Source organism: Oncorhynchus tshawytscha, linkage group LG06 (genome assembly GCF_018296145.1).
Source record: "Oncorhynchus tshawytscha isolate Ot180627B linkage group LG06, Otsh_v2.0, whole genome shotgun sequence".
NCBI classification, from domain to species: Eukaryota; Metazoa; Chordata; class Actinopteri; order Salmoniformes; family Salmonidae; genus Oncorhynchus; species Oncorhynchus tshawytscha.
The window spans coordinates 64,937,103-64,952,988 of NC_056434.1; the positions used below are offsets into that span (position 1 = coordinate 64,937,103).

A 15,886-nucleotide genomic window follows, 5' to 3' on the forward strand; every position below is an offset into this window, starting at 1 on the left:
GGACAAATAAAACTTGACTTACAATCGTGAGAGCATACATTTTTGTATTTTTTCCATACTGGTCTCCCATGGGAATCAAACCCACAACCCTGGTGTGGCAAGTGCCATGCTCTGCCAACTGAGCCCCACCGGAGGACCAGATTCACCATTTGGCAGTCCGACAGACGAATGTGTGTTTGGCGGATGCAGGAGAACGCTACCTGCTCCAATGCATAGTGCCAACTGTAAAGTTTGGTGGAGGAGGAAAAATGGTCTGGAGCTGCCCCCATGCACAAAGCGAGGTCTATACAGAAATGGTTTGTCGAGATCAGTGTGGATGAACTTGACTGGCCTGCAGAGCCCTGACCTCAACCCCATCAAACACCTTTGGGATGAATTGGAACACAGAATGTGAGCCAGACCTAATCACCCAATGTCAGTGCCCGACCTCACTAATGCTCGCGGCTGAATGGAAGCAAATCCCCGCAGCAATGTTCCAACATTTAGTGGAAAGCCTTCCCATAAAAGTGGAGGCTGTTATAGCAGCAAAGGGGGGACCAACTCCGTATTAATGCCCATGATATTGGAATGTGGATGTTCAATGAGCAGATGTCCACATCATTTTGCACATGTAGTGTACATTGGCACCATTGCACATTTCTTAAAAGCCCAATGCAGTCAAAATTCTGTTTTTGCTGTGTTTTATATCATGTTGTAAAACAGCTGATGAAACTAACACTGTTTAACAAAATTATTACAGCAATGTATTTAAACATTACTAGGGCCCAAACTCAAATCAGTGTTTGAGGGGTGCCTTCCACCAACTGCTCTCATTATAGGTAATGGAAGTGATTCAGATTGACGCATAGGGTATATAGGGAAAAATACACGTTTTAAATCAATTGTTCAAAAGAACAGATATTTCCCGCCTTTATTTCACCCCTCAAACACTGATGATTTAGAGCAGTTTGCTGCTGAAGAAAGGGCCAAATTGCCAGTAGAAAAAGGTACAGCAAGCTCAACGATGGCTACAAGAAGCATTTGTCGGTAGTTATCTTGGCCAAAGGCTGTGCAACCAAATACTAGCACCAGGGCGCCAATCATTTTGTCTCTGCCATCTCTTTATTTTCTAAAATGATTAATTGTCAACGTAAGTTTATAAAAAATAAAATTGATTCTGCAATGTTGAAAATCAGTGTGGAGACCAACAGTTTTCAATTTCAACTTATTTGCGAAGAAATAGGGAATTATTTAAGAAAAGTGCTATAAGTCCAATATATTTGACCGCAACTGTATTAGACATTCACTCTAAAAGGTCTTCCATAGGACAGGAAGGAGAGCAATGACATCCAATTGCTCCCGATTGTAATGTCATAGCATAGCCTTACAACATCTCTGATGCACCAATGACAGTTGTTCGCTGGGCACTCACGTGAAGCTGGATGCTTGGTTTATGAGGGCACTGTAGTCATCTGGGAGGTCAATCAAGCTGTTGGACTCCCGAGGGAAACTGAACAGAAGAAGAATTAGTCAGCCCTAGAGCTCTTAACACCATCAACAACAAATTCTGTACAGTTATTTTTTTGTCAACAATAACTAATGCCGAAAAATATTGGTCAACATATTTTTCCTGACGAAAACTAATGCCGATAACGAGACGCCATGAATGTGTTACGAGAATTCCTTGCGAGAGTTAAGGACATTCAATTCGACATGAAGCTCCTATTCGTCCGTTTTTGTCCAATCATAAGCATGCATGCCTTTGCAGAATGTTTAATGCAATCCTCTCATTGGCATAAGTAACGTCTTTCAGTAGCGCGGTCCGATTGAGCTGATCTGCTCTCCCACACAGCTCCCAGGCAGTCACTTCAGGTCACTCGTCAAATTTTTGATATGATACGCAGAACAATGTTAACTCTGTCTTACTTTCATGTAGGCTATTTTTGCTTTGATCATGTCAGCACTATTTTCCTATGTGTGCTTTTACTCATCTGCTTTGTCACGTTCCGCAAATACGCATGCAGTTTTTTCCTGATTGGACCCATGAATGCCATAGTATGCGCTGAATATTAGGAGTAAAGTAACATTTCTGGCAATGTTGGAAAGCTCAGATTTTCCCATCTAAGGGAATCAGAGGCTTGGTCAATCCTCTGCAACTGGATCCTGGACTTCCTGATGGAACACCCCCAGGTGGTGAGGGTAGGCAAAAACACATCTGCCACGGTGACCCTCAACACGGGGGACCCTCAGGAGTGTGTGCATATATCCCTATCCTGTACTCCCTATTCAACCATGACTGCGTGGCTGTGCACGACTCCAACACTACTATCAGCAAGACATTGAGGGAGAGTCCACGAGCGGATCATGTAGTCCACGAGCGGATCGCGGGCTACAGGAAAAGGCAGGCCGAACAGGCCCCCATTAACATCGACGGGGCTGTAGTGGAGCGGGTCGAGAGCTTCAAGATCCTCGGTGTCCACATCACTAAGGAGCTATCATGGTCCAAACATACCAAGACAGTCGTGAAGAAGGCACGACAACGCCTCTTTCCCCTCGGGAGGCTGAAAAGATTTGTCATAGGCCCTCAGATCTTCAAAAGGTTATACAGCTGCACCACAGAGTATCTTGACTGGCTGCATCACCGCTTGGTATGGCAACTGCTTGGGTAGTGGGGACGTCCCAGTATGTCACTGGGGCCTATCCAGAAACTCTATAGCAGGCGGTGTCAGAGGAAGGCCCTAAACATTTTACAAAGACTCCAGACACCCAAGTCATATACGGTTCTCTCTGCTACCACACGGAAAGTGGTACCGATGTACCAAGTTTGGAACCAACAGGACCCCGAACAGCTTCTACACCCAAGCCATACGCCTCCTAAATAGTTAACCAAATAGCTACTCAGACTAACTCATCACATACACTGCTGCTACTGTTTACCATCCGCCACTTTATTCCAGGCTGCAGTATTTGAACATATCTACCTTGTACCCCTGCACATCAACTCGGTACCGGTACTCATTGTATACAGCAAAGTTATCTATTATTACGTGTTTAACTTTTATATTATTTCTCTGCACTGTTTTTTAATATTTGCTTTTACAAAGCATGTAAAGAATAACATTTTATTTTGATTTGATCTTCTCCTCGAGCATAAACTGAAAATGGCAGGCGTCCAACATGTAGATATCACTCTGCCATTTCCTGGTCACTTAAAATTCTACACTGCAAGAAAACAAGCACTTGAGAGTGTAGAGAATCACTGCACAACCTAAAATCGCAGTAAAATATATTCAATATTCAATAAATAAAAATATATTTTCAGCTGTTAGAAGCTGATGGATAGAACTAAAAAGTAAAAAGACTCCAGGGCGAATCTCCACCATGTTGCCGGAATATGGGACGGGGGGCGAGTTGTTATTCGCCTAGCTTCCTCAAGGGGAAGCAAAGTTAGACATATTACCTTTAATGTGCATATGATGGAAGTTAAAAAGGCAAATATTTACTTCATGAAATAAAATGCATTGACTAATATGCGACTAACACTACACAAATTGCTAAAACTACACAAATTGTCCAGCGTTTTAGTCGACTCTTAACCTAAGTCTGAAATGACTGAAATGTATTTTAGTGAAAGGCAAATGAAAATAGCTGCCAAAATTAACACTGTACCACACAAAATAATTTATACCAATATCCAACCTAAGTAGTCAGTCTTCAACCCATCATATCACAGTAAAATAGCAGCACTGACCTCACGAGAACGCCACCTCCCTGGAGGGTTTGTCGTACACCTGGGTGAGAGCACCACCTACAGGACAGGAGGACACAATGCTAAATGAAATAAACTTTTCCCCCATCAGAGTGTGACTATGACAGAGTATATCAATCAGTCATTCAGCTGGCACTTCTGAACCATTCGGAGGATACAAGAGGAGAAAAGACAGGTTACTGGCACGCAACAAGAGAGAGCGAAAGAGACTCTTACCCGTACAGTAAGGGCTCCAGTAGCTCCTTTTGACTGTGGTAAAGCTGAAGCAGGTTGGAGGGCAGACTGAGGTATCCACACAGTACCTCCCACTGACCAGGACACAGAGCTAGAAGAAACACAGAGAGTGAACATCAACAGCAAGGCTCTGTTTGAGACACACACACACTTGAATATAAGTGTAAGGTTGTGCCTATCATGGAATAACCACAGTCACTGTTCGAACTGCAAAATTAAGGCACGCACTAATTGTCTCTCCTCTCCTCTCTGCCGCTGTAGCAGTTGCCCACTTGTGTTGCGTTGCCTAGCAACCGGAGTAAACAATCTATCATGCAGTGGTCATGCCTTTGGGTCACGGATACAGACTTGGCTCTCGATTCAATCCATACAGCCGAAGTTCAATGCTATAGCGCAATTTAAATTTAAAGGCAATGTTCCCGCATTCACGGTAAATGCTGCATGTCGGCTCAATCGGAAATTACATTTAAAATTCCAAGCGCGCTATAGAGCTGAACTTTGGCGATATGGATTGAATCGAGCCCTTAACGTTGGCGAACCTAGTTGATTTCAACTTCGGTTTTTATAACCTTGACGATTCACTTTCGCTTATAAAAATGTCCCACACTCACCAAGCAGACAGATTCAGGTCAGATTTCAGCATCTTTTTAACACCTTTACAAACCAGAGAATAATTCCTACTGTAGCTGGTACAGATAATACTGGCTACAGCATCAAAGGGAGGGCATTTCTGAAGGAGAGAGTTTACGTTGGGAGGAGATGGAGACAGTTGGATATCTAGACAGATTATCATTCTTTTACACTACTGCCATTGTGTCAAATATTATTTCAAATGAATGGATTGAAGGGTTATGGCAGCTCTTTTATTCATGGTCTTCACCCATTATTATCGGTTACACGATTATACAATTACCGTGCCAGCCCTGTGTGTGCGTATCCATGTTGTAGTTATTACCATGCAGCTCTGGGGGCGTAGGAACCCCGTTAAGGTGGTGGAAGAAGAGTGCAGCTCCTCTCAGGTAGGGCAGGATGCCAGTCTTCACGCAGCGCCACAGGTGCCAACCAGAGGCCACCTCAGGCAGGGAACTGTCATCACACATACAATTAGAAAAATCACACTCACAGCATGGTTCAAGCACAACGCGTGCATTACCGTGACAATACTGGGGAAAAGCCGGGGGGGTGCGTGTCATATCTACAGAGTCAGTGTCACCTCACCTGCCCAGATGTGTTCTGAGGGTGTTGTAGAGAGCGCAGATGTCCTCCTCCTCCTCCCTCTCTGCTCCCCCACTCTCCTGCTCCATGGTCACCTCCTCTGTTGACACACACACACACAACGTTTGTTTGGTCCTTTCTCTACGCCGTACAAACACGTTTCATGTTTAACAGCGGTTAACTTCGACGACTCGTAAGAACCCTCTCCTCAACTATCCAAAGGGTAAGATTTTAGCTGGGGTTGAGAGAACTTTAAGATCCATGCAGACACATTTCCACACACACACACCCTGTCCAGGTGTAGGGTGCTCGCTCTCCTTACCTGGGCCTGACGTGAGCAGCATCTGGACCATGTGAGCCACAGTGATGAGGTGGAAAAAGTGCAGCTGGACAGCATCCACGCTCAGCCCTGAAGAGTCCTGGGAGTGGACCGACCCGTAGGACAGAACCACACTCACCTGAGAGGGGGATCGGTGTTGACTTAACATTTATACACCCAAATCACATTTTATTGCTCACATACACATGTTTAGCAGATGTTATTGCGGGTGTAGCGAAATGCTTGTGTTCCTAGCTCCAACAGTGCAATAATATGTAACAATTTACAACGACACACACAATTTCAAAGCTGTCATCAAGGCCATTCCAGTGTTTTACTTGCTATATTGTATTTACTTTGCCACCATGGCCTTTTTTTGGCCTTTACCTCCCTTATCTCACCTCATTTGCTCACATCGTATATAGACTTGTTTCTACTGTATTATTGACTATATGTTTGTTTTACTCCATGTGTAACTCTGGTGTTGTTGTATGTGTCGAACTGCTTTGCTTTATCTTGGCCAGGTCGCAATTGTAAATGAGAACTTCTTCTCAACTTGCCTACCTGGTTAAATAAAGGTGAAATAAAAAAATAAAAAAAATTGTTTAAAGGCAAAGGGAGGCTACTTTGAAGAATCTAAAATATATTTGGATTTGTTTAAAACTTTTTTGGTTACTACATGATTCCATGTGTTATTTCATAGTTTTGGTGTCTTCACTATTATTCCACAATGTAGAAAATAGTCAAAATAATGAAAAACCCTTGAATGAGTAGGTGTGTCCAAACTTTTGGCTGGTTCTGTAGGTGTGATGGACGGGGACTCACCAGAAGGTGCAACATGTCTATGTCCAGGATACAGGGAGAGGTCTCCACCTGGGGGTCTGGAATCAATGCTACACAAAACAAACACATACCATCAATAAAAAACTATACAACTCAAATGCCTAGAACAAAAAAAATCCTCAACATATGCAACATTAAACCTCTTAGAGCTACCCCCTACTTTCTTCAATTTCCGCCTGAAGACATACACAAATCTAACAGCCTGTAGAGCTCAGGCACAGAACCAAGGATATGCATATTCTTGGTACCATTTGAAAGAAAACACTCTGAAGTTTGTGTAAATGTGAATTGAATGTAGGAGAATAACACAATAGATCTGGTTTAGATAATACAATGAAAAAAACCATACATTTTTTATTTTTTATATCATCTTTAAAATGAACAAGATAAAACAAACATTCAGATAGGATGATGGGGACAATTTCAGTGAAAAACATAAGAGGGCAACAGTACTTGTGCAAAGTTTCAGAATGATAACTTCCAAAATGAGTGTGCTACATGACATTTATCATGAAGTCACCCAGGTGTCCCACACAAGTAGCCCAAATGAACCCAAGTGGCCAAATTGGGGAAGGTATACATTTTGAAACAAATAACTATATACAAAATGGTATTCTAACACACCCCCCCAAAAAATTTAGAAAAACAAAATAAGAAAAAAATATATACATTTACAAAATAATATGGGTAACTATTTACACACTTTCAATATTTGGAAGACCCTCAGTCCTCTATCAAATCAAATGTATTTATATAGACCTTTGTACATCAGCTAATATCGCAAAGTGCTGTACAGAAACCCAGCCTAAAACACCAAACAGCAAGCAATGCAGGTGTAGAAGCACGGTGGCTAGGAAAAACTCCCTAGAAAGGACAAACCCTAGGAAGAAACCTAGAGAGGAACCAGGCTATGAGGGGTGGCCAGTTCTCTTCTGGCTGTGCCGGGTGGAGATTATAACAGAACATGGCCGAGATTTTCAAACGTTCATAGATGACCAGCAGGGTCAAATAATAATAATCACAGTAGTTGTAGAGGATGCAACAGGACAGCACCTCAAGAGTAAATATGAACAGTTTAGGGTTCCATAGCTGCAGGCAGAACAGTTGAAACTGGAACAGCAGCAAGGCCAGGTGGACTGGGGACAGCAAGGAGTCATCATGCCAGGTAGTCCTGATGCATGGTCCTAGGGCTCAGGTCCTCCGAGAGAGAGAAAGAGAGAATTAGAGAGAGCATACTTAAATTCACACAGGACACCGGATAAGACAGAAGAAGTACTCCAGATATAACAAACTGACCCTAGCCCCCCCGACACAAACTACTGCAGCATAAATACTGGAGGCTGAGACAGGAGGGGTCAGGAGACACTGTGGCCCCACCTGATGAGACCCCCAGACAGGGCCAAACAGAAAGGATATAACCCCACCCACTTTGCCAAAGCTCTACACAATATTGTGCTGCTGATGCCAGGTGCCATAGCAGTCTCTTTTAGCTGTAAAGCAGAGGGTCACCAAGCATGTGGCGCAGGTGATGGGGGACTTAATTTAGCAAAGAACACAGCGACACCTCCATACTGTGCCCTTTTGGCCCGGAGGCACATCCATGCCTGCAGAAATACATTTGGACAGATGAACCAGCTTCAGTGGGGGATGGGAACCTTGGCCCTGGGGGCTGCCATTTGGAGTCAGTGTCACTGTGAAAGAAAATGTTCAGTTAGAATAGTTTCACATATGAGCCCTGTATCAACAGGTATAATAAACAGATATAGAGTACAGGGAACATAAGGTTGAATATATTATTATGACCTGCTAGATCTACTGTCTCTTTTATATTATGACAGACCAGCTAGATCTACTGTCTTTATTAAATTACAACAGACCAGCTGTATCTACTGTCTCCATTTCACTTTGGCCAACGTTGTGGGCCTGCCCTCCCCTCAAATAAGCTATTTCATGTGGGTTGGGGTTGGGCGGCAGACACATGCATCTCACATTTCATGACATTACATGTTTATATATTGCTTCTAAAATAAAAATAAAATAAAATTTTATATTATTAATTTCAAACAAGGGCATTAGCATGATAAGAACTTACCAGTCCAAAACGATGTCCTCTCCCGTTCAAAATCGCTCAATGAATCGTCCTACAACAATCGGTCTCACGTTCCCAATCAATTTATTCAAAAATTGTGTGTACATCTGTATATCTAGACTTAGATTTAGCTTTCCCTGACTTAGTCACCATAATGATTGATATATAAACAGCTGAATACGCGAAACAACGCTGTGCGTAATATGCGTTTCTCCTTCCGGTATGAAACTTCAATAGCGAATTACTCTATTTACACCGGAGCTTACTACATGGGTTGGTCTTGCAACACATAAACATGACCTATTGCCGTTTACCTCAGCTCATTGGCTATCTATCCAGCTAGAGTTCAAGACGATCAGTGGTCAATGGGTTAAAATACAGTCAATCAACGAAACAGCGGGCAAATCATTGGTGCACAGTGATGTCATGACTTGTCTTCAAATCGGTTTCTTTCAGTCAATACGTCCCGCGAAATGACCCATCAGGTTTGATTGTGTTACAAACAAACCAGTTGATTGCAGTGAAACCAAACATGACTGGAAAAGTCACGTTCTGTGTGGGTTATTTACCTGGAATGTGTCGTCGAAAATGGAATGAGACGGAATTCATGACACAAGCGGTTCACAAAATGTTGTGTGTTAGGCTATAAAAACGGATTTGATCAAACAAAAGATCATTCATTGTGTAACGATGAGCATTGGAATTGCAAACAGACGAAGATCGTCAAAGGTAAACTATTTATTTTAATGCAGTTTGTCATTATGTTACGCCTGTGCTGGTTGAATTTAAAAAAAAAAGTTTTATGGGGCTCTATCCTCAGCTAATCGCATCGTATTCTTTCGCAGTAAATCATTTTTAAAATCTGACAACACAGTTGGATTAGCAAGATTCTAGGCTTTCGATACATGTGAGACACTTGTATTTTCATGAATGTTTAATATGACTATTTATGTAGCGATCACCGTATGTTGTCAAATTTCAGCCCGCTACCGGGTTCCGTGCTCAGAGAGGTTAACACAACATGTGAATTTGGGCACTGAAAAGACCAGCCTACAGGTCCTGCAGGTGCCCGTTGACAGCGTCTGTCCTACCTGCTACCAGTCTGATGTAGTGGCCCTGCACGGAGGGCTGAGAGGCTGCAGTCCAACACGCTGAGCCAAACCTGGCCAGGGAGCTCAGGCAGTCATCCTGCACACACAAACACCGGTGTCAAATATGTATCGGCACCTCTCCACATTACACAACAACCTAGAAGTCCACTGACTCATAGGTCAGAAGGAGAGGTTGTAGTCGTTTACCTGTCTGCAAGGTAAACTTCCAAATAAAGGCTTCTCCTCGTCCACCAACAGTCGCTCTGCAAAATGAAAAAAATAAATGAAAAAAAGTCAGTTGAACATCACAGCGAGAGAAACAATTGTTGTGTTTGGACATCTGTGGGCCATTCTCAGCAACATATTAACTGACCCATTAAATAATGAAGACTTGACTAGGGCTGTAGCGGTCATGACATTTTGTCAGCCGGTTATTGTCACGCAAAAGACTGCCGGTCCCACGGTAATTTACCGTTAATTAACATAAAAAGGTTTAGCATCTCCAGGCCTCCATGCATACAAGCCACTTTGAAACATCTACATTAAAAAGAAAAAAAAAAAGAAATCCATTTACACCATCACAATAATTCCATTATTTATTTTAGTCAGGCCTAAAGATACATTATGATATGAAGAGAATGTGTTGAGTTGGCCTACTGTAGGTGTATGTTATCTGGCTATGCTCTATGCCCTAGGCTTGTTCATTTAGCTGACAAGATATGAGACTTATAAGCATGCCATTATTGAATTTTATCAGATTTTACAGTAAGAAGAATATAATTGAACTTAGCTGAATAAAATAGAAATGATATTTTTCCCATTACAGCACAAGTGCGCATATGAAGTGGCTATGTTGAGCGTAAAAGTGATCATTGGAAACAGGTCCTATACGCTTTAGTAGTGAATGATACAAACCTCAGAATGTCTTAGAAATCAAAACGTATATGGGCTGCATGGTGCGACTACAGTCTATTGAGGATTTGAGCAAGTAGCCATAAAAGCCTGCGCTCCGTTCCTTGCCTCAGGCTGCACAGCTGTTCTCTCATCAAGTGGTCATATTTTCACCCATCAGACTATTCTCAATTTATCTGGTCTTCACTAATATGTAAAATGAGTTTCTTAGTAAAATAACAATTTAAAATGGGCAGGGACAGGGGGAAACAAAAGATGCCATCTGTATGCACTCAAACTGCCTAGTCAGTGAATGGAGGCGGAGCCCTTTCCCAACAGTCTGTTTTGTAGGCTACTTTGGTTGTAGAGCAGATCACGTGCTCAATATGAGCAGCTGAGAAATAAACAAACACTTCTTTCAGTCCATGCATCAACCACTGTTTGAGGAGCATGCTCTCGCTGCCAGACAGGTGATATTCTGCCAAAACCCTGTCCGCCGTGGGCTCTCCAATCTTGTTCCTGCAGCTAACACAGTGCTTAATTATGGAAATCTGTTCATCAACATGTTTTTGCAACTAAACTGTTGACAGCCCATCTGCGTGCTCAACAAAGGAATATAGGAGAGGAGATATCGCTATTATTAGGCTATTCAAAATAAAATACAAATTCACTAATTGTAGGCAGCTCTTCACAATCAATCAATAGCATGGCCAATGGATGTAGGTTCTCACCCAGACTCATGGATATACATGTTGGAGCGTAAGGTAACGCTCACCACCCAATCCATCCAGTATGTACAACACAGTCCACACTCACCTGCCCTAACTCAAATGTCTTTACTTTTGGAGTATAGGCTAGACCAATTATATACCAAAGACATCTTAAAATCAGTTTTGTTTTATGTTTTCCTTCCATGCATAATATGCGGTAGGCAATGTATTGTATAACGGCACAATCATTTTAATTCAGTTTTTTTTCGGGCTTGGGCTCATAAGCATTTGGATTGAATCGTCACCGTAGAAAGCGCTGTCCATTTCGTTGTGTTAGGCTTTAAAACAGCATCCATCACAACCATGTTTTACACTGTTTTAAAAGTATGATAGACCTACTGTTCTGATGTGATTTTCCATTGTATTTGCATTGATGTTAGTGGTTAGAGGGACAATAGAGCCCTGAGTACCAGGCCATTAGGACCTGACGGTAACAATAGAGACCTGAGTATAAGGCCATTAGGACCTGACGGTAACAATAGAGACCTGAGTATAAGGCCATTAGGACCTGACGGTAACAATAGAGCCCTGAGTACCAGGCCGTAACAATAGAGCCCTGAGTACCAGGCCATTAGGACCTGATGGTAACAATAGAGCCCTGAGTATCAGGCCATTAGGACCTGATGGTAACAATAGAGCCCTGAGTACCAGGCCATTAGGACCTGATGGTAGTTAGCAAGTTGGGTACTACCAAAGCATGTCCAGAGTGCATTAAAGAAGATTACCATGACTCAAAAGTCATGTGGAATTTTACTCATGACTGCCGGTAAGTCACCACAACAGCCCTAGACTTAACTCAATCCCACATGTGCACCTTTGACATGGGTTTTATATCACTTTAAACTATTTTGGTTCTCTAATTCTTGTCAATCATCTTTTTTTCTGTCTGTGTGTGTGTCTGTATTACCGATAGACTGGATGGTGTAGGCACAGCTTCCCCAGCACATGATGGGCACGCGGGGGTCCTGCTCGTTGGGGTGCACCTTAAGGCCAACTTTGTAGGTCGCCGTCCCAAACGTCGTCAGCATCTCCTTTATGGTGCTGGAGTAAGGACTCCTGAAGAGACGGGTAATTGAACAACATCAAAAATCAGAGGAAGTCAATCAAACTAACCCAAAGATGTCTTGGTTTACTTCAAAAAGTATCTCTCGCTCATAAAATGGGTTACAATGTCAGTTACGAGCAGTCACTTACATGGGCGTGTAGTCTATTCTAAAACTCTCAGGGGCAGGGCACTGCTCTTCAACAGTCTCTTCAACAGCGTCAACACCTACACACACACACACACACACACACACACACACACACACAGGTTAGTGACATAACGTGAACACATAGACACATTCTGTCGTATATCACTTCAGAAACACTCATCTCAATGCTGATATACAGTGACCTCTAATGTGTTACGTTGAACATATGAATGTGTCGTGCTATGATGAGAATGATCTGCGCGGGAAGGAACTCACTGACGGGATGAAGTTTCCTGTGGGCAGAATGCATGGCCTTGATCTGCTGACCACTGATCTTTAGCCACTGACCCAGACCAGGCTGCTCACAACTGGAGAGAGGAAAGAGAAGGCGACTGGTCAGTGGACTTACACTTATGGAGAAGCATACAAACATGGGCTGGCCATTGCTTCTTAATTTGGCATGCTAATAACAAGGCTGTTGGTATACACCAAGTTTACAAAACACTAGGAACACCTTAATATTGCATTGCACCTCCCTTCGCCCTCAGAACAGCCTCAATTCGTCGAGGGCATGGACTCTACAAGGTGTCAAAAGCGTTCCACAGGGATGCTGGCCCCTGTTGACTCCAATACTTCCCACAGCTGTGTCAAGTTGGCTGGATGTCCTTTGGGTGGTGGACCTTTTTTTGATACACACAGGAAACTGTTGAGCGTGAAAAACCCAGCAGCGGTGCAGTTCTTGAAACAAACTGGTGCACCTGACACCTACTACCATACCCTGTTCAAAGGCACTTCAATATTTTGTCTTGCCCATTCACCCTCAATTGCGCACATACACAATCCATGTCTCAACTCTCCCCTTCATCTACATTGATTGAAGTGGATTTAACAAGTTACATTAATAAGAGATCATAGCTTTTACCTGGATTCACCTGGGTTCATCTACATCATGGAAAGAGCAGGTGTTCCTAATGTTTTGTACATGCATCAGAACCATTCTTTGAATAATATTTATTTATTTAACCAGGTAAGTCATTCAGAGCATAATTTATTTAACAATAATGACCTGAATTGTATTAAAAAAAAAAAACATACATTTGTTAGCATGGTCTTTTCTCTTGAAACTTTTCTCAGCGTTGTCTATGTGAAAGTGTAAAAGGTCTGAATGACCTCTGTGTAGTCGTGGAGGTGACGACTGAGCTTTAGTGCCGAGTGAGCCTTGACCTCGCGTGAGAGGAGTGGTACTGTTGACGTCAGAACTCTTGAAGGGAATTAACTGGGGGGGGGGTTGACTGGTTGGAAGTTAAATGTTGGCAGCATGACCAAGTCGCTTTGGGTAAAAGCGACGGATAAAAGGCATATATTATTATGATAGTGTGTGACTGGGTACCCGTTGGAGCCCTTGGTGCCGGGGAGCAGCGGAATGACGGTGTTACTGAGGCACTCGCACAGCGGACACAGGAACTCCCCGTTCCCCACATCGTAGCTGGTGTGGACGCGCAGTCTCTGCTGACGCCGCTGCTCCTTGGCCTGCACCGCCTCAAAATACCTGCACACACACGACAACTATTGAGTTTTAAAGCCAAACAACAGTTAACTCCACAGGCCCACTGAATCCTCAAGATCCAAACGTTCTCTTTTACACAACCCCCTGTGTGTCCTACTGCCCTGCCCCAGCGCTGTAGGCCCAGGTTGTTGTAGAACCCAGAGTCTGGCTCACCTCTGCCAACAGTGAGAGTGCATGATGTGGCCACAACTGCCTGTGTGCGTGCCAAACGACAGGTCAGGGTGCATGAAGAGAGGGTCGTAATGCTCTGGAAAACACAGGCAGGTAAGTCAAGCAATGCTAGTATATCATTCAGACAAAACACAAAGACGATACATCCTCCAATCTGTGGTATAGGATGAAGTTGCCTCTTGACACTGATCTACGGTCACTTTAACACCCCCAATAGTTAAGATTAGGACTTGAGGGAAGGTAAGCTGATCCTAGATCTGTACCTAAGGGCAAATTCTACCCATCTTTGTGCCCTCCAGTCTCTCTCTCTCACCGGGGTCGTGAGGCGGTCTCTTGCGGTTCTTGGACATGACGGTGGAGCGCTGGACGAAGGCAGCCAACACCATGGCCTTGCTGTCAGCCCTGATCTCCTGCTCCTCCTGGCACAGGATACACGTCACCACCTGCCTCTTCTCCCTGGGACGAGACCTCCTGGGACCCACACACACCAGGGCTGCGTCTGATGAAGTGGGGCTGCAGGAGACAGGGGGGGGCAGCTTATAGAGCTTGATTGAGTGTAGAGTAGGGATTGAGTGGTGAAATACAAGTGTGTGTGTGTGTGTGTGTTGTCAGTACCTGTGCTCCAGTGAGGTAGAGGTGGAGGCGGAGGCATACAGCTCCTCTAGACTCTGCTTGAAGAGCTCCTTGTTCTCGTTGATAAAGTGTCTCTGCATCTCTGACATCTGGGCCATGATCTTCTCCCTGCGCAGGCGAGCCATCTCCGCCTTCCTCTTCCTCTCCGCCTTGTCCTTGTCACACACCATCTGCAGGAAGGGAAGACACAGACGTGGTATATTTGTCTATTAAATTCACGAGAAACCAAATAAAATGCCATCTAGGTGCATCTCCTCTTAGATGTGCTCGACCCACCTCTTCCTGACCGTGGCTCCCGCTGGCGGTCACAGTATAGGTGGAGGCAGTCAGCTCCCGCATCGTCTTAATGCTGGCCACCATCTGCACAGTGACACAATACTATTACCTCGTCAAAAAGTGAGACATCAATATAAACACGAGAACATATCTTCCTATTTTGTTTGACATAAGTCATTTTGGATATGCATGTGTCTCGAGTGACCACTAGTTGCACGCTGTCCTATGCTGCCTCCTGGTGGCCATGGCATGTACAATATTGCAGTGAACCAACTGAAACACTTGGGTAAGGTGTCTTCTATGAGGGTTGCATTGGTAGGGGAGGTTGTAATAATGTTGACCCACCTTGAGGATCCAGCGGATCATGTCCTTGTGGACCTCCAGGTGAGGGGCGTTCTGTAGGTTCTCCAAGAGGGCCAGGACACTGGCTGTGTTACTGGGGGCTTCCCCTGGACCTAGGACACACACACGGCAGTTAAATACACTAGTTAAAAAGTAATGGAAATCAAACTAATGTTGACCCCCACCAAAAAAATGAATACCTTCACAGTGTCACGTTTGAATGACCCAGATGATTTTGAGCAACATTTCTAAGATTTTTATTTTTCAGCTCTCCTCTCTCTCAGTTTTACAGTTTCAGAGTGAGAGAGAGAGTTAGCAAAACAGGTCCTGAATTTCAGGCTAACGATAACTCGGACTGGTACCCAGGCTAAGAGGGACTGACTCACGGGAGATTTTGAGGGTGAAGTTGAAAGAGACATCGTGGTCTTCACTGCTGTTCTTCAACTGCTGCTGTTCCTCCAGCAGACCCATGCCTATTAGGTGGAGAACCTAGAGAGAGAGAGA

At 43.8% G+C, this 15,886-nt stretch overlaps 1 protein-coding gene across 3 annotated transcripts in view; it reads right to left on the reverse strand.

Annotated features, from left to right (window-relative positions):
* Window positions 1-15,886, reverse strand: part of ubr2 (ubiquitin protein ligase E3 component n-recognin 2) — a 41,215-nt gene that overhangs the window by 3,845 nt on the left and 21,484 nt on the right. For 2 of the 3 annotated variants that reach the window (XM_024424556.2, XM_024424555.2), the window contains exons 25-43: window positions 15,769-15,871; window positions 15,386-15,495; window positions 15,041-15,124; window positions 14,747-14,934; window positions 14,445-14,644; window positions 14,114-14,207; window positions 13,784-13,942; window positions 12,670-12,761; window positions 12,395-12,470; window positions 12,108-12,256; window positions 9,747-9,802; window positions 9,540-9,636; window positions 6,342-6,409; window positions 5,520-5,655; window positions 5,201-5,297; window positions 4,938-5,068; window positions 3,965-4,073; window positions 3,731-3,787; window positions 1,412-1,489 (exon numbers count right to left, since the gene is read on the reverse strand). In XM_024424556.2, coding sequence (XP_024280324.1) covers window positions 1,412-1,489; window positions 3,731-3,787; window positions 3,965-4,073; window positions 4,938-5,068; window positions 5,201-5,297; window positions 5,520-5,655; window positions 6,342-6,409; window positions 9,540-9,636; window positions 9,747-9,802; window positions 12,108-12,256; window positions 12,395-12,470; window positions 12,670-12,761; window positions 13,784-13,942; window positions 14,114-14,207; window positions 14,445-14,644; window positions 14,747-14,934; window positions 15,041-15,124; window positions 15,386-15,495; window positions 15,769-15,871 — 2,084 coding nt within the window. Of the gene's footprint in view, window positions 1-1,411; window positions 1,490-3,730; window positions 3,788-3,964; window positions 4,074-4,937; window positions 5,069-5,200; window positions 5,298-5,519; window positions 5,656-6,341; window positions 6,410-7,888; window positions 8,051-9,539; window positions 9,637-9,746; window positions 9,803-12,107; window positions 12,257-12,394; window positions 12,471-12,669; window positions 12,762-13,783; window positions 13,943-14,113; window positions 14,208-14,444; window positions 14,645-14,746; window positions 14,935-15,040; window positions 15,125-15,385; window positions 15,496-15,768; window positions 15,872-15,886 lie in introns of those variants that run through there. The other variant, XM_042323506.1, reaches the window with a different exon arrangement.